Raw genomic sequence first — 14,713 nt, forward strand, 5'->3', positions numbered from 1 at the left:
CTCAAACACAGTTGTGTTGTTTTTGTGTGCAGACTCCTGTTATCTGACAGTTTCATGTCTCAAACTAAAAAACACTACCAACCTCACATCCTGTCTGATTATACGGGGTCTTTGCCAAACCTCATTAATAACAAGTCCAGAGACAGCGGCTTCCATCAGCTGAGGAGTCTTCCGAAAACAGCGGCTATGGAGGAAAAGGTAAGACACAGAAAGATAACAACACTTCGGAGATGTTGGGAAGCGTCACATGTGCATGAATACGTTTCTCATTATCTGTCTTCATGAATATTTCTCTTCAGACGGAATACCGAAGAGTGTTTGTGCCACATCGTCTCACACCATCAGGTAGAATAATAAAGACCCATGTGTGTTGTGATTTTAAAGGTTAAAGACATAACAAACAGAAAATAGATGATTGGGGAGAGACAAAGCCTAATAATTGTAAACTTCTCATGACCTGTTGGCATTTGTATTTGTGCACACTTCCTCCAGTTTTACAGAACCATGTGACTGTGGGTCCGAGAGGAGAAAGTGGTTTCACTGAAGGAACAGACCTTCAACTTAACACATTTGTGGAGAAAAAAAGCTGCATGGTAAGATTAGTAAATATTCATTTTTGTAAATTAAATCAGTATTTTTAGTCTCTGTACAATACAGTAATCTGTAATCACCCAGTAGGTACACAGTACATATTTTACACACTGTACAGTAAGTTATTTCTTGTGTTTAACATTTTTTTTAACTGATGTTCAGGTTGAACCGCTCCAGACTCGCAGCTCAGTGATGAAAAGGGACTTTGTGTCACCGTCATTTCTGCAGGTTGGCACACAGACCTCATCCACATGCAGTTTTATTCTATTGTTTTCTAGAATCTGTAAGGTTTAACAGCATCTTTCTGTGCTTGTGTTTAAGGGCACTGAGGCGAGACCGAGCGTGTGCAGTAGCCATTTGTCTCGAGAAACAGGATTCACTCGAGGTGCCGTCGCTCCCTTGGCCTGCCCAGTGAGTATTGATCCCCTTCCAGTCAGCTGTAGCAGATTTTAATGATATCACTTTAACTTTAAACATTCTCCCCTCTGCTCATCTAGACATCCCTTCTGCCGTCACCATGGACTAAAAGTAATGCACCAACTACGAAGTCCATTGGAAAAAAGGTTATTTTATCTTGTATTTTTTTTTTCTTATATTATATTATATTATATATATAATATATTCAATATTACCTCTGTGTTTGGAGCTGTTATCAGTTGTTTTAGCCTGTTGTTGTGTTTTCCAGGAGCTCACAGGATTTCTTCTCAATGCTTCAAGCAACCAGATTTTTCCGAACACACCGTTTGATTGTTCACACTTCAACACACATTATAAACGGATGTAAGTGTGTTTGATATCTTCAGATAATGTCGAGGTTAGCTAACAGGTATCAAACGGTACAGAATATCGTCCAAGCACATGTTTAGTAGACAAGAATGTTGATTTTTTTTCTTCCAGGTTTTGTCATGATGCCGATTACGAAAAGTCAAAATCTGGCCATACTTGTGCAGGAATTATCAATGGAAAAAGGGACAACAGCTACAGTCGTCGAGACGTGGACAGGTACACAAACAAGCTGCACACATGATGTCCCATCGTGCATATGTTTCCTTTGACTCATAATATGACTTACTTTTATTTCACAGGTTCATCTTTAGGGGCTAAACCTTCTCACACCTGAGAAGGTAGCTGCATGACTACGAATACAATATGGAGTTTGTTGTTAACACTGTACTCTGGGTGATTTGTGCAGAAAGAAAACTGCAGATGTGTGAGTGTAATTATTACATATCGTTATGATCAAATCCGACTCCCTCGTCTGTGTTGTTTTACAATAGTCCTGTCAAAAAATAGCTCACTTTCATCTCTTTGTTAAGTCCTCTTTGTGTGAGCTGAAAAGCTGCCAGTCAGACAGTTGTGTGAAGTGAGACGTGTGAAGGCCAAAGAGGCAGTAAAGGAGATGATGCATTGTCTTTGACTCACTGTCACTGGAGGATCGAGTGTCCAAAAGCGTCACATTATGTGTTTTATACTGTAGCTCCGTCCTACTATACATGCGCGGAAAAACACGAGGAGCTCAACAACGCAAAAGCGGCGCAAAACCGCTTCAATCACATTGAAAACAATTACAAAAAAGCCGCCCAAGCTGCTAAAAATGCACATTGTCTGATCGGGGCCTTAGTCTTGATCAAGCGAAGCAGCTATTGCTAAAATTACTTTGTCTTTAATCAAAATTACAGTTATTTAGTGTCTTTGGGTTTTGGTCAGGACATTTGAAGATGTCACGTTCGGCTCTGGGAATCTGTTAAGAGCATTTTACACTGTTGTATGATATTTTAAAGACAAGACAATTAACCTGTTAGTGTTAAAAAAATGTTGACAAATTAGTTAATGATAAAAATAACCAGATTTACAGAACATTTTTGAACGATTTTGAAAATTGCTTCATATTTTTTTTAAGCTGACAAAAAACAGTTAATCTTCTCAAATGTGACATTTTTTTGTAAACTGAATATCTTTGGGTTTGAGACTGTTAATCAAACAAAACAATCAATTTGAAGATATCAACTTGCTCTCTAGTGTACTGTGACGGGCAATTTTCTCTATTTATCCACAGATATCCACTGGATCAATCGATTAATTAATCAAGAAAATGATCAGAATATTAATAGATAATTAAAAAAATCATCAACTGCTGCCCCAGACATAACACAAATAGCCTTACATATATGTAAAATTAATGGTTTTATATGTAAAAAGTTTGAGTGCTCTTCAAAAGTTTCCCTCAGCACAGACGCAGGAGTCGAGCCTCGCTGCCACACGAGTATACGAGCATAAATATTTCAACGCTGGGATAAATATTTCACTCTTTCAATGAGATGTGAGAAGGAGATACGTGGAGGGAAAGAAGATTGGATTACGTAGGAGCCCCACATGAATAATGAGTGCAGAAATGAGAGGAGAACAAGGGCCGGACCTGCTTCATGTTAGAGACGGAGGTAGAAAAGGTGCCGTCACCGACAAAAAGGAGTATACAAAGGTCAGGACGGACCAGAGTCTCTGACCTGCTGACCTCCCGCTTGATACTTTTGTGAGTCTATTTCATGTCTGGAGCCTCCCTATGGACTTACCTTTTATGGTGAGGCACCCCAGCTATTCCTCCCTCTAATAATCCTGCTTGTCTCGCTCTCTTCCTTGGAACTGGCACTCACAGGACTGCTTACACAGCACTGACAAGCGTTGGGGGGGTTGTGTTTAGCACGTCATAAATATTTTGCAAATCTAAATCCAATACACACATTTACATCGAGGTGCACTGGCACATAAAACAGACACTGACCATGATATGTGGAAATACTACAGTGTAGTCAGTGAAGTAAACAGTAGCTGGTACGTTCACTAGTTCCCAATTACGACATATTTTCCCATAAATGATTGACACCAACTTCATCAGCTGAGTTAATATTTAATAAGGGAAGATGGTGTACACAAAAACAACCCTAATGTAAAACACCCATACACATCTCTCTCTCTCTCTCACACACACACACACACACACACACACACACACACACACACACACACACACACACACACACACACACACACACACACACACACACACACACACACACACACCACCTGAGTCCTGCTCTGATTTGGTCATTTGCTGTTGATTGAGATGTCACAGGTGTCGTCAGTTTACAGTTTCATAATGCCTCACTGCTCATTCATTTTCACAGTTAACGCTAGATTAGCAATTAGCAGCACAGCTAATTTGTGTCAGCTTCTTTTCTGTCATCCACCTCTGCCTGCCTGCAGATCATCGGAGTCTGGACGTATGAGGGGTTTTTCATGCCCCTTCATCTTGTCTCCCCGAGTCCTCCAGCTCCTCATACTCATAGTCCATCTGAGCCCTCTCGTACTCCAGCTCGTCCCCCTCATACTCAAACCCCTCTCCCTCACATATCAGCTCCTCCGTCTCATATTCGACCCCCTCCTCATCATATTCAAGCTCAGCTCCGTCATAATCAGTGACGGGCAGCTCCATGTTTTCCTCCTCCTCATTTGCCAGGGGCTCCTCCTCTTTAACGTCTGCGTCCTCTACAGTCACCACAGCTTGTTTGGAGTTGGAGCTGCTGTTCTTCAGGATGCCATGAATCACCGGCTCTTCTCCTGCCAGAGCCAACTCTTCGGCCTCTTCCTCTGCAGCCTTTCGTAGTCTCTCATTCCTGGCCTCGCGCTCCTCCAAGAACTCTGCAGCGCCTTCCCCAACCACGAGCACCTCCTCGCCCACTTTAGGGGGGCCATCCACTGGATTGTGGTCGTAGGAGAAGAGCTGCAGGGCGTGGAGACGCTTCAGGCTGGGAAACACTGATATCTTGTTGCGGTCCAGATCTAAAATCTCCAAACTCTCCATGCGCAATAAGGCTTTGGGGAAGGTATCAAAGCGGTTCCCATAGAGCCATAATCCCCTCAAAGCCTCCATACGGCAGAGGTCAGGAGGCAACGTCTTCAGCCGGTTGTCTCCAATCTGAAGGGACTTGAGGTTGGGCAGGTCGTAGAGCTCCTGTGGAAAACTCTGGAAGTAGTTGCTCTCCACCCACAGGCAGCGCAGTCTTTGCAGGTTTCTCAGCTCAGGCGGTAGGGTCATGAGCCGGTTGCTGCCCAGGTAGAGGCGAGTGAGGTTAGTGAGCTGGCAGACGGCCGCGGGAACATCCTCCATCTTGTTGAAGTCGAGGGCAAGGATACGCAGACCTTGCAGCTGGGAGATGCTGTCCGGTAGAGTGCGCAGCCTGTTCCCACAAACATACAGCTTCTCCAGATGCATCAGTCCACTAACACGCGACGGCAACCGCTTAAATTTACGGTAGCTAATGTCCAGCACGGGATCCCCACTTTCAAACAACTCCTCCACCCCCAGTGGAAGCTCTGCCTCCACCTCCACCGGTTCTTCTTTCTTCTTCTCTGTGATCTCGGCCTCCTCGCCATCCTTCGCCCCCTCCTCTTCCTCTTCTCCCTCTCCCTTCCTGGAGGAGTTTCCCATGCTGTGGCCTGCAGCCCCCTGACTCCTATGTGAGTCAGGACAGAGTCATTTGATGAGGTAGTGTCCGTGACAAGTTAGCCCTCCGCCTGGGAGCGAATGTTGTCTTGTTGTTGAACCCACCGGACGCAAACGGCATCACGGTCCGGACCAATTAACGCTCTTGCAGCCATGCCACAGCAGTTTATCAGGTGTCTCTTCGTCACGTCATCTGACGCTTGATCAGAAAACACCGGTTGAATATTATATATAGATATACATATATATATCTATATATAGATATATATATAACAAAGTGTGGAGTAATAGTAATGATAGTAGTAGTAATAGTAGTAGTAGTAATAATAGTAGTAATAATAATAGTAATAGTGCTGCTGGTAGCTGAGCTCATCAAAAATACAGCAGAATTTTGTGCTGAAATTGAGTTCTTGCAGTCCTTACCCTCTCCTCTTTATTCCTCCAGGCTTTTAAGAGAAAGATAACGTGCAGCGTGCACGCTCAGGTCACCTGTCCACGTGATCCGGTCTGTCTATCAGAACAGGAAAGAAGTGCCACTTTAGGACTCTAAATAGTCCGTTTAATGTCCCTCCTCCTGCCGGGTGTCGGTGGATAAAGCCCACGGTGCGTGCGCAGCTCGGTGACCTGGCCGGCAGCAAAGAAAAGCAGTTAATGGAAGTGTGTCCACCAGCTAATGCGGCTGCTCCCCATTAGAGGCCGAGGTCTCCCGGAGTTCTAATCCGCGCTGGAGAAGGAAATTGCACATTTTGGGAAACTGCAGCGCTGACTGCATGACTGACTGTCCTCTCCTGATGTTGGCCGCTTCTCTCCATCAGTGAGAAGGTTTACATTGTACTGCTGCTTCCCTCCTCCCTCCCCCTGTAACCGGAGCAGGGGACATTCACATCACATGGTCAGTGAGTGAGTATGTGTGTGCGTGTGCGTGTGTGTGTGTGTGTGTGTGTGTGTGTGTGTGTGGTGTGCCACTACGCCTAATTGTCGTTTTTTTTCTATCTGGTATCTCCGTCACAGTGACCATGTAATGTACTGTAGCCCACTGTCTGCACTAGTATAAGAGAGAAACAGTTTAAGCCCTTACGCCTCAAATAAGACCAAAAATACAAACTGAGTGCAAGTACTGTACTTAAGTACAATGTTCGGTACTTTACGTGAATATTTTCATGTTATGCCTCTTTATACTTCTACTCCACTAACATTCAGAGGAAAATATTCTGTTTCTTTCTCCACAACATTAATTTGACAATTACAAGTACATTTAAAGTAATATACAAAACATAAATGTGATGCGCTAATATGTATTAAACTATAGTTGAAGTAGTCTGAACTGATCTGCTATATGCTGATATTTATTTTAGCATGACAGATAAACCCAAAGTGTTGTCATTATTGTATTCTGTATGTTCTTTGTATGTAACTATGGTCTTCAGGCATTAAAAAAAAGAAACAGAAAATAATAATATAATGAGTACATTTTTATTTTGATACTTTATGTTTTGCTGATGATCTTACACACTTGCAGGACTTGTAAATACATAATGCTAGTCATCACAAAGTCTGCTGGACCTCAAAAGATGGTAACTTTAGTACTGGTTTGTATCAAACACTACAGACACTACAAACACAGCAGGTTTTTATAGACCAATTAAAAAGCTGTGACGACAGCCTTCATGGGAATTTCTGCTTTGACACAGAACAGACACACAAATAACTTCTAAACTGCTGCTAACCCTTAACAGTGTTCAACCTGAGACAAGTGTAAGACTTATTGATGCATTGACAATCAGATAAGCAGTATGGTTGAGTAAAAGTCCCACCAAATGTCAATAACAAAGTAAAAGTTGTACTTCACCACCTGGATAGGAGGATGGATAGATGGATGAATGGATGGAGAGAGACCCACTACTGCAGTTTTGATTGTCATGAATGTGACTCGACTAAAGTATATTCATACGCTGTGGCTCAAAATAGCTCCAACATTTGATGAGCCCAGAGCAAGTTTTAGATAATAGGACAGCAGCAGTTACAGCACAAGCTAACTTGATCCAGTGGAGGAATGTTATCCTCTATAATATAATAATATCCTCTTCTTGTTAAAACTGTGCACAAATACTCCATTACAACGGCATACTGAGAGTATGGTGCAAGGGGTGGAATGTAACTGAGTACATTTACTCAAGTACTGTACTAAAGTACAATTTTGAGGTACTTACTTGAGGATTTCCATTTTATGCGTCAGTACTTTGTACTTCAATTAAATATCACGGTGGAATGTACCTTATATTGCATTTATTTGGACCGAATGAGTACTTTTGCTTCTTAAGTGTTCTTTTACTTAAGTAGTAGAACATTCTGTAGAAAAAACTACTTCAATTCTACTTCCGAATTCAGGATGTTTAACTTTCAGAGCAGTATTTTTACATTGAGATTATTGCTATTTTTACTTGAGCAAAACATCGGAATACATTTTCCAACACTGTATAGTACTGGCAGTAATATGTATTTACATAAGGTCAACGTACTCTTTATAAAAGAGCATCTCTTCTGAAATTATGAATGCATTAATGTGTTACAGTAATCTTATTATTGCTGCAGGTGAAGGTGGTGCATAGACTGAAACAACGTTATGTGTTGTTGGGTTATTTAATCTGCAGCAATGCATCATATTCAATAAGTATTCTGAAACAGCAGACATGTTTTTTTTGATTGATTGCATGTTTTGTTGGTTGTGATACTGAAGAAAAAGCCTGGAAAAGCTGCTGGGGTCAGATGTGCAGTGCTTCTGTCAGCCTGATGAGCTGTGGCAGAAGAAGCAGACAAACAGGGAGACAGGCCGCGCGCTGCTTGAGGATAATCCTGTCTGATATGCTGAGAACCAAAAGAGCTGATTTGCAAATTTCTGCATCGCATTCAAACGACCCTGAAATGACACAATGGACTGTAAGCAGCAGACTGAAAGACAGAGACCCCGGGCGGTGACTGGATGTGACTGCTGAGGTGAATGTGTTGAATGCAGATTAAGAACTGCATGACCCGGCCAGCATGGGAAACATCTGGAAAGACAACACAATTAATTAAAAACCGAAACAAATGTAAACAGTAATGGTTATTTTCCAACATCCAAGATCAAATCATTAATAATGAAAAATCTCATTTGGGTTGAATTACAGTGTTGCATGTTTTTCTGACGCAACACGAGACTGTAGTGATACCTGCTGTTGTTGCATCCTCGGGGTGAAATGAGGACAGGGAAGGTGTCTTATTAAAGGAGCACATCTGCAGCATCTGCTGGTGGCGAAGGGAACTGCAACACACCTATTTCATAATATGTAATTTAATATAGCCTATTTTAGGTTGTTAATAATAAGATAATAACACATCACAATAAACTAACCATGTGACTTTATTTTCAGTTGAAGAGTGTTTCAGATGTTGATTCCTTTAACACAAAAAGCATTTAATATTGTTATGAATATCTCTGAAGTTATAGTTGTCCAACCATTTATTGTCTTACTACATTGACACGAAGCTTGATTGATTTAGATCATTTTGTAGAGAAAGGTTTTCACTTTGACAAAGGATGTCTTTATGCTGGTCAGTCTAAAATTAAATTAAATTATTAAAAAAATTAAAATAAACTTCCACCTGAGATGATTACATAGATAAGGACAAGGACACAGATAAACCGACAGACCGACAGACAGATATATTGATTATTGTACAATGATAATACCAAGTAACACTGTTCATTATAATATGAATACTTTTATATGTAATGGAGGATTCTCTAAAGGCGACTCTTTCCGTGTGAGCGCACAGACGAGACCGTGTGACAGTCAGACGAGCTGCTTGTTGAGCCTATTGCACATCAGCCAGCGGTCCAGGATATACTGTACGCGGATTGGCCCAGAAACCCTCGAATGATCGGCTCGGAATTTGTACTGTGAGTGGGTGAATGAGTCCATGAACATTTTTAGGCAAGACGAGAGGATGCATTTTTGTGATGTTCACTATTTGAAATGGGTCTAAACGAAACGGGAGCAAATAAAGTGAGCCAGTGTGTTGATGTGACTGGAACCCGGGGAGAGTAGCCAAAATCTGGATACTGTAAGTGTGAAATATTTTCCATCTTCCTGTAGCGGGCCTTTACAGCCTGCTGCTATCTGCGAGTATTGTTCAACTAATCAATACACAGGCGATGAACGTTTATGGATGAACTGTCTGTGGTTTGATGGGTCTGTTTTGTGTCCTGCTTTCACACATTGACCGCTCATTATGATAAACTGCGGCTTATTGCTTACATGCGCTGCTGTAAAAAAAAAAATAGTCGCACCTAAACGCCCTTACACGCTAAATATAGATTATTCTCAATATTTAATTATATGAGGATACGCGGAGGTTATGTCGATACAGACAAATTATGCAAATGTGAAAATACACCCTGCTTCCCCGACTCCCTCCTGGTTGTCGTATTTCATCATCAATTATTAGTGAAGAGGTTGCTCTGCTCTTTGTCTGACTTCACTTGTGTCACAATCAGCAGGGTGGTCAAAGTAAACAGAGCAACAGGTTATTAAAACCCTCTTCCTGTCGATGCTGCTCCCTCTGCACAATCTGTGACTGCACAATGTTAGAGGGGCGTTCAACACACCTCTTCTTCTTTTTACATCCAGGTGTCAAAGTTTGTGGCTGACTGGACCTTTAGTGTGCAGGTGGACCCAGGCCAGAGACAGCAGTGAGGATGGGAGGCGGAGGCCAGCTGACGGGGCCAGGAGAGCAGGTCAGCGGGCGAGCTGGTGGCTTCTACACCTGGGAGGAGGTGCAGAGCCACTGCAACAGGAATGACCAGTGGCTGGTGATCGATCGAAAGGTTTACAACATTACTCAGTGGGCCAAAAGGCACCCAGGAGGGATCCGGGTCATCAGCCACTACGCTGGAGAGGATGCCACGGTAATAGTTTATATTTCAACACGTTTCCTGAGAATACAAGAGGCTTTTTGCTGTTCTCCAACACTTTATTGAATATTAAACCAGTGGTTTCCAGCCTTTTTTTGGCTTGTCACTCATCACACTGTTTAGTTCAAATTATTTAATTTACAGGTTTTTTTTGTAATTGCCAAAACACAGATAACCGCTGTTTGTGGCACAACTATTGAAACCAGAATTGTCTGCTTTATACACTAAGTTTTATTTTTTTATTTACTGGGTTACTTTCTCATTTCTGCTTTCCAGGAGGCATTCACTGCTTTTCATCCCGATGTAAAGTTTGTGCGAAAGTTTCTGAAGCCCCTGCTGATTGGAGAGCTGGCAGCGACAGAGCCCAGCCAGGACCGAAACAAAAACGTGAGATCAGTCTCAGATTCTTCAAGTAAAAATAAACATCTCATTATTCATGTGTCAGTGGGACAACATGGCTGGATTGATACCTCGTACAGAAACACCTGAGGAAAAGGAGTAGGTCAGACTATTCACACATCTGTTTTGTTATTCATGAGTCTTACAGTGAATCTGAGATTCTGACACTCATGTGTCTTTAGCTGTTAAATAACTCAAACTGCTTTAATGCCTTTTTTTTCTTCTTTTTTTAATCTGTCCTAAAACTGTAAAGCTGCACGCCCTTCAAATGTTGTGAGAACATCCCTTTTTATCTTGAACCCCCAATAACTGGTATTTCTTCGTCTCTGCTCTCAGGCGACAATCATACAGGATTTCCACACTTTACGTGCGAAGGCGGAGCGCGAGGGTCTGTTTCAAGCTCGGCCTTTGTTCTTCTGCCTCCACCTGGGTCACATCCTGCTGCTGGAGGCCCTCGCCTGGCTGATCGTCTGGGTCTGGGGAACTAGCTGGACACTGACCTTTCTGAGCGCCGTCATGCTGGCAACTGCTCAGGTGACTCGAACATCATTATCTCTTCGCTCGTGCCGTTATAGTTGACGAACGTTAAGTCAGTGCTCGTTTACTCTTCCTCTTCTGTAGTTGCAGGCTGGATGGCTGCAGCACGACTTTGGCCACCTGTCTGTCTTCAAGAAGTCCAGCTGGAATCACGTGTTGCACAAGTTTGCCATCGGCCATTTGAAGGTAAATCTCAAGCGTTCATTTTGTTTTCTGAAGATTTGACAGATATTAAAGGATCGTTTTCTCAGGGAGCATCAGCCAACTGGTGGAATCACCGGCATTACCAGCATCACGCCAAACCCAACATCTTCAGTAAGGACCCTGATGTCAACATGTTGCACGTCTTCGTAGTTGGAGCAACTCAACCGGTCGAGGCAAGTAACTCATGTGTTTTTTTTTCTGAAACATGTGGTATTTAATCTTTCACCAGCTTCTCATCCTAACTTTCCTCTCTGTTGCAGTACGGCATAAAAAAGATCAAATATATGCCCTATCACCACCAACACCAGTACTTCTTTCTTGGTATGTTTCTTAAAGTAATTTAAAAAGAGTGAAACTATGAAAACTTCACAGGAATAATAGTTCACTTTTTCTCTTTTGTAGTTGGACCGCCGCTTCTCATTCCAGTTTACTTCCACATTCAGATAATTCGCACCATGATTTCCCGCCACGACTGGGTGGTAAGATGCTGTCTTCTGTGTGGTACAGTGCAGATTATATGAGCATTTTGTACATCTAGGTTATGTTAGGATACATGTTAGCTAGGTAAAGATACGAGTTGAGTTTCAGGGAGTCTTGATAACACAAATCATATTAACCCTCTTGTCTCCATGAAGGATCTGGCTTGGTGTCTGTCTTACTACCTGCGCTTCCTTTGCTGTTCTGTACCCTTGTATGGCCTGTTTGGCTCAGTGGTGCTCATCAGCTTCGTCAGGTAAACACCACAGTCCAAACATACACCTACATTACCATAATGATATACTGCCATCAGACCACACTCACACACCTCCTGTTTGAAGCATATATTGCCCAAAAGTTGTTCTTTTAAATCTTTTATGACTGATCTCTGAATAATTAATAAATTACTTAAATTAAATAAACCCATTAATTTCAACGTATGAACCCTTTATAAAGAATTATGAAGCGACACCTCGTTTTTCTACAACACCTCGATCATATGGTGTGACACATTGTTCAGTCACTTGTCTGGTGTCGCCTTATATTAGGTTTTTGGAGAGCAACTGGTTTGTGTGGGTGACTCAAATGAATCATCTGCCGATGAACATCGACCACGAGAAGCACCAGGACTGGCTGTCCATGCAGGTATCTGGTTTATTGTCAAACAGTCCACACAGTCAGCTGTACGTGCTGCTGATGTATTACCATGTCCTTTATGTCATCCTTTAGTTACACGCCACCTGTAATATCGAGCAGTCCCCCTTCAACGACTGGTTCAGCGGACACCTCAACTTTCAAATCGAACACCAGTAAGTCAGTGATTGAGTCTAAAGAGAACATGTGTTCATCGGTTCAAAGTTTGTAGGATAAACAGACAAAAGGACCTGAAATTAAAAGAGGAACAATCATTCTATATACTGTACAACATAAAGAGGTCGGACAGTATGAGAGCTTGAATAAGCTGATGATGTTTTGGAGATATTGGCTGTAGAGATGTCTGTCTTCTCTCCAATATATACTGTATATAATGAGACTATATGGCAGTCGGCTTGTGGTGCTCAAAGCGTCAAAAATGCATATGAAAAACTCAACAGCAGAGCTCCTGACCCAGCTACTCTACATAATCCACAAACCTTGTTTCATGCAGTTTCATGCAGGAAATATGGTTGAAAGAAAATAGGTTTTCAGAGACTGGAGGGAAAACTGTATTTCAAAGAGTTACATTTCTGCACCTCCAGTGCATTTAATAACTACAAAACACAACATGATCTTTTTCAGGAAATTAACTGAGAAAAGCTGAAACTATTCTGCAGTTTGTAAAAATATAAACATTAGGACTGCAGTGATTTTCATTTCCTGTTAATATCCTGTAATTGAGAGTTGGAGAACTTTGTCATTTCTGTGAAATAGCTAGATAATATAATATAATATATAATGATAGAAGTATATTGGTTTGAATTGCACTTGTAAAACGTCTTTTGAAGTTCACATTTGCTGTATTTTTAGTTCTTTGTAATACAAGCATAGTTTTTGACAAATACCTTCTTCTGTGTTCAGTATCAATTGCAATAGAATAAACAGACAGCCAATGTGAACTTCAAACGAATACTTTTTACTGAATGTAAGCTGTCAGACATTGTGAAACAAGGGTGACTGATTATTCTGATTATTTTTTTTAAATTCATAACACATTTGTTGAGACATGTTTGATGCAGATGGATGCACGCCTTCTGTTCCCTTTTGTCTCTGAAGTTTGTTTCCCACGATGCCACGCCACAACTACCACCTGGTGGCCCCGCTGGTCCGCGCACTGTGTGAGAAACATGGCATTTCTTACCAGGTGAAAACAATGTGGCAAGGCCTCGCTGATGTTTTCAGGTAAGTCCAGTGATAGTAGTTCATCGTCCACTGCCAGGGTGAGACACGTTGAGGTTGTCAAAAAACTCCCAACAGTTTGCATCTGACAAAACAAAGACATGAACTCAAAAGTGCAACTGGCAGAATAACCAAGATAGAATGAGATTGTATTGCAATGAACAAATCTTAATTGTCGAGTGATGAATTGCTTGCCTGAAGATTGTCGTGTGTATTTTTGTTCTCATTTTTCTTTCAGATCACTGAAAAACTCAGGCGACCTCTGGCTTGACGCATATCTCCATAAATGACAACTTTAATTCTCTGCACTGCACCTACAGGGAGTGACGTTTTCCTCCTCTTCTGCATCATACATTGATTGTATCTGTTTGGTTTTATAATCCAGTTGATAGCGTGGGAATGATCTTTTTTAGTGTTGGTGTTATAGTTCACTTTTTTAGATTCTGTGCCGGGTTTTTAGTGCTCACAGGGTTTCTCTGAATTGCCTTATACAGTGTCTTGAACAACAGTAGTATGGTGTTATAGATACAATTGTGAAAACTGATTGTGAGGTATTTAATTTTCATTATCTATCATGTGAAGCAGAGCAATAAAATGAGACAATTACAAGGGCAAATTACAACTCCCGTGTAATTGAGGATTAATTAGTTACTGCACTTCATTTTAACTTACTTCTTTACTTGCAACTCTTTGTTCTTATCTTATGGTATAAAATAAAGGAAATGTATTGACTGTTTATCCACCTCTGCTATTATTAATCCAATGACAAACACAAGAATTCTGAACAAAAGAGATGTGATATCAAATATTTGCCAAGTTTATTTTTTTAAATAATATTCTTTTTCAACAATTTTGTCCCATAATATTTACAACCGTCTTTGAATGTTTCGCCTAAATCTTCATTTAATTATTTTATATCACATAATCTCATATATTCTTCATTTCTGTGTCTGTGCAGTTTACACTGCAACATATCATGCTGCATAAAAACACATTCATCACAGCATGTCACTGTTATTGACTAATTAATAACTTCATGCAAGATTATTGACAGTTTCTCGCTGTCTGAATTCTGATTATAAACAGCAACATTATTCATGTTAATACCTACTGTTGCTCTGCAGTTACCAGCAGGATGAGACTACTTCTGACATGCATAGAGTGTGTTTTACTAT

The 14,713-nt window shown here is 41.3% G+C and overlaps 2 protein-coding genes across 2 annotated transcripts; one reads left to right on the top strand and one right to left on the bottom strand.

Moving 5' to 3' along the window:
- Nucleotides 1-3,883: 3,883 nt before the first annotated feature.
- Nucleotides 3,884-5,077, bottom strand: lrrc10b (leucine rich repeat containing 10B; the record flags this gene model as incomplete). The annotated part of the gene is made up of 1 exon (XM_079163276.1): nucleotides 3,884-5,077. The coding sequence occupies one exon, from the start codon at nucleotides 5,075-5,077 to the stop codon at nucleotides 3,884-3,886; it is 1,194 nt and encodes a 397-aa protein (XP_079019402.1).
- Nucleotides 5,078-9,004: 3,927 nt separating this feature from the next.
- On the top strand, nucleotides 9,005-14,274 carry fads2 (fatty acid desaturase 2). The gene is made up of 13 exons (XM_079162665.1): nucleotides 9,005-9,196; nucleotides 9,763-10,040; nucleotides 10,323-10,433; nucleotides 10,782-10,979; nucleotides 11,067-11,168; nucleotides 11,234-11,359; nucleotides 11,447-11,507; nucleotides 11,589-11,665; nucleotides 11,822-11,919; nucleotides 12,212-12,308; nucleotides 12,393-12,472; nucleotides 13,416-13,541; nucleotides 13,777-14,274. Exons 2-13 carry the CDS (start codon nucleotides 9,831-9,833, stop codon nucleotides 13,826-13,828), a joined length of 1,338 nt encoding a protein of 445 aa, XP_079018791.1. The 5' UTR covers nucleotides 9,005-9,196; nucleotides 9,763-9,830; the 3' UTR covers nucleotides 13,829-14,274.
- The last annotated feature ends 439 nt before the right edge of the window (nucleotides 14,275-14,713 follow it).

Source organism: Pholis gunnellus, assembly GCF_910591455.1.
Source record: "Pholis gunnellus genome assembly, chromosome: 7".
Classification (NCBI taxonomy): Eukaryota; Metazoa; Chordata; class Actinopteri; order Perciformes; family Pholidae; genus Pholis; species Pholis gunnellus.

What these genes read in the sequence shown, in the direction of transcription:
- fads2 (XM_079162665.1), top strand. Translation starts at nt 9,831, where the DNA reads ATGGGAGGCGGAGGCCAGCTGACGGGGCCAGGAGAGCAGGTCAGCGGG. An exon ending in GCCAGGACCGAAACAAAAAC is followed by an intron (nt 10,434 to 10,781) that starts GTGAGATCAGTC and finishes CTCTGCTCTCAG; the next exon opens with GCGACAATCATACAGGATTT. An exon ending in TTGCCATCGGCCATTTGAAG is followed by an intron (nt 11,169 to 11,233) that starts GTAAATCTCAAG and finishes TCGTTTTCTCAG; the next exon opens with GGAGCATCAGCCAACTGGTG.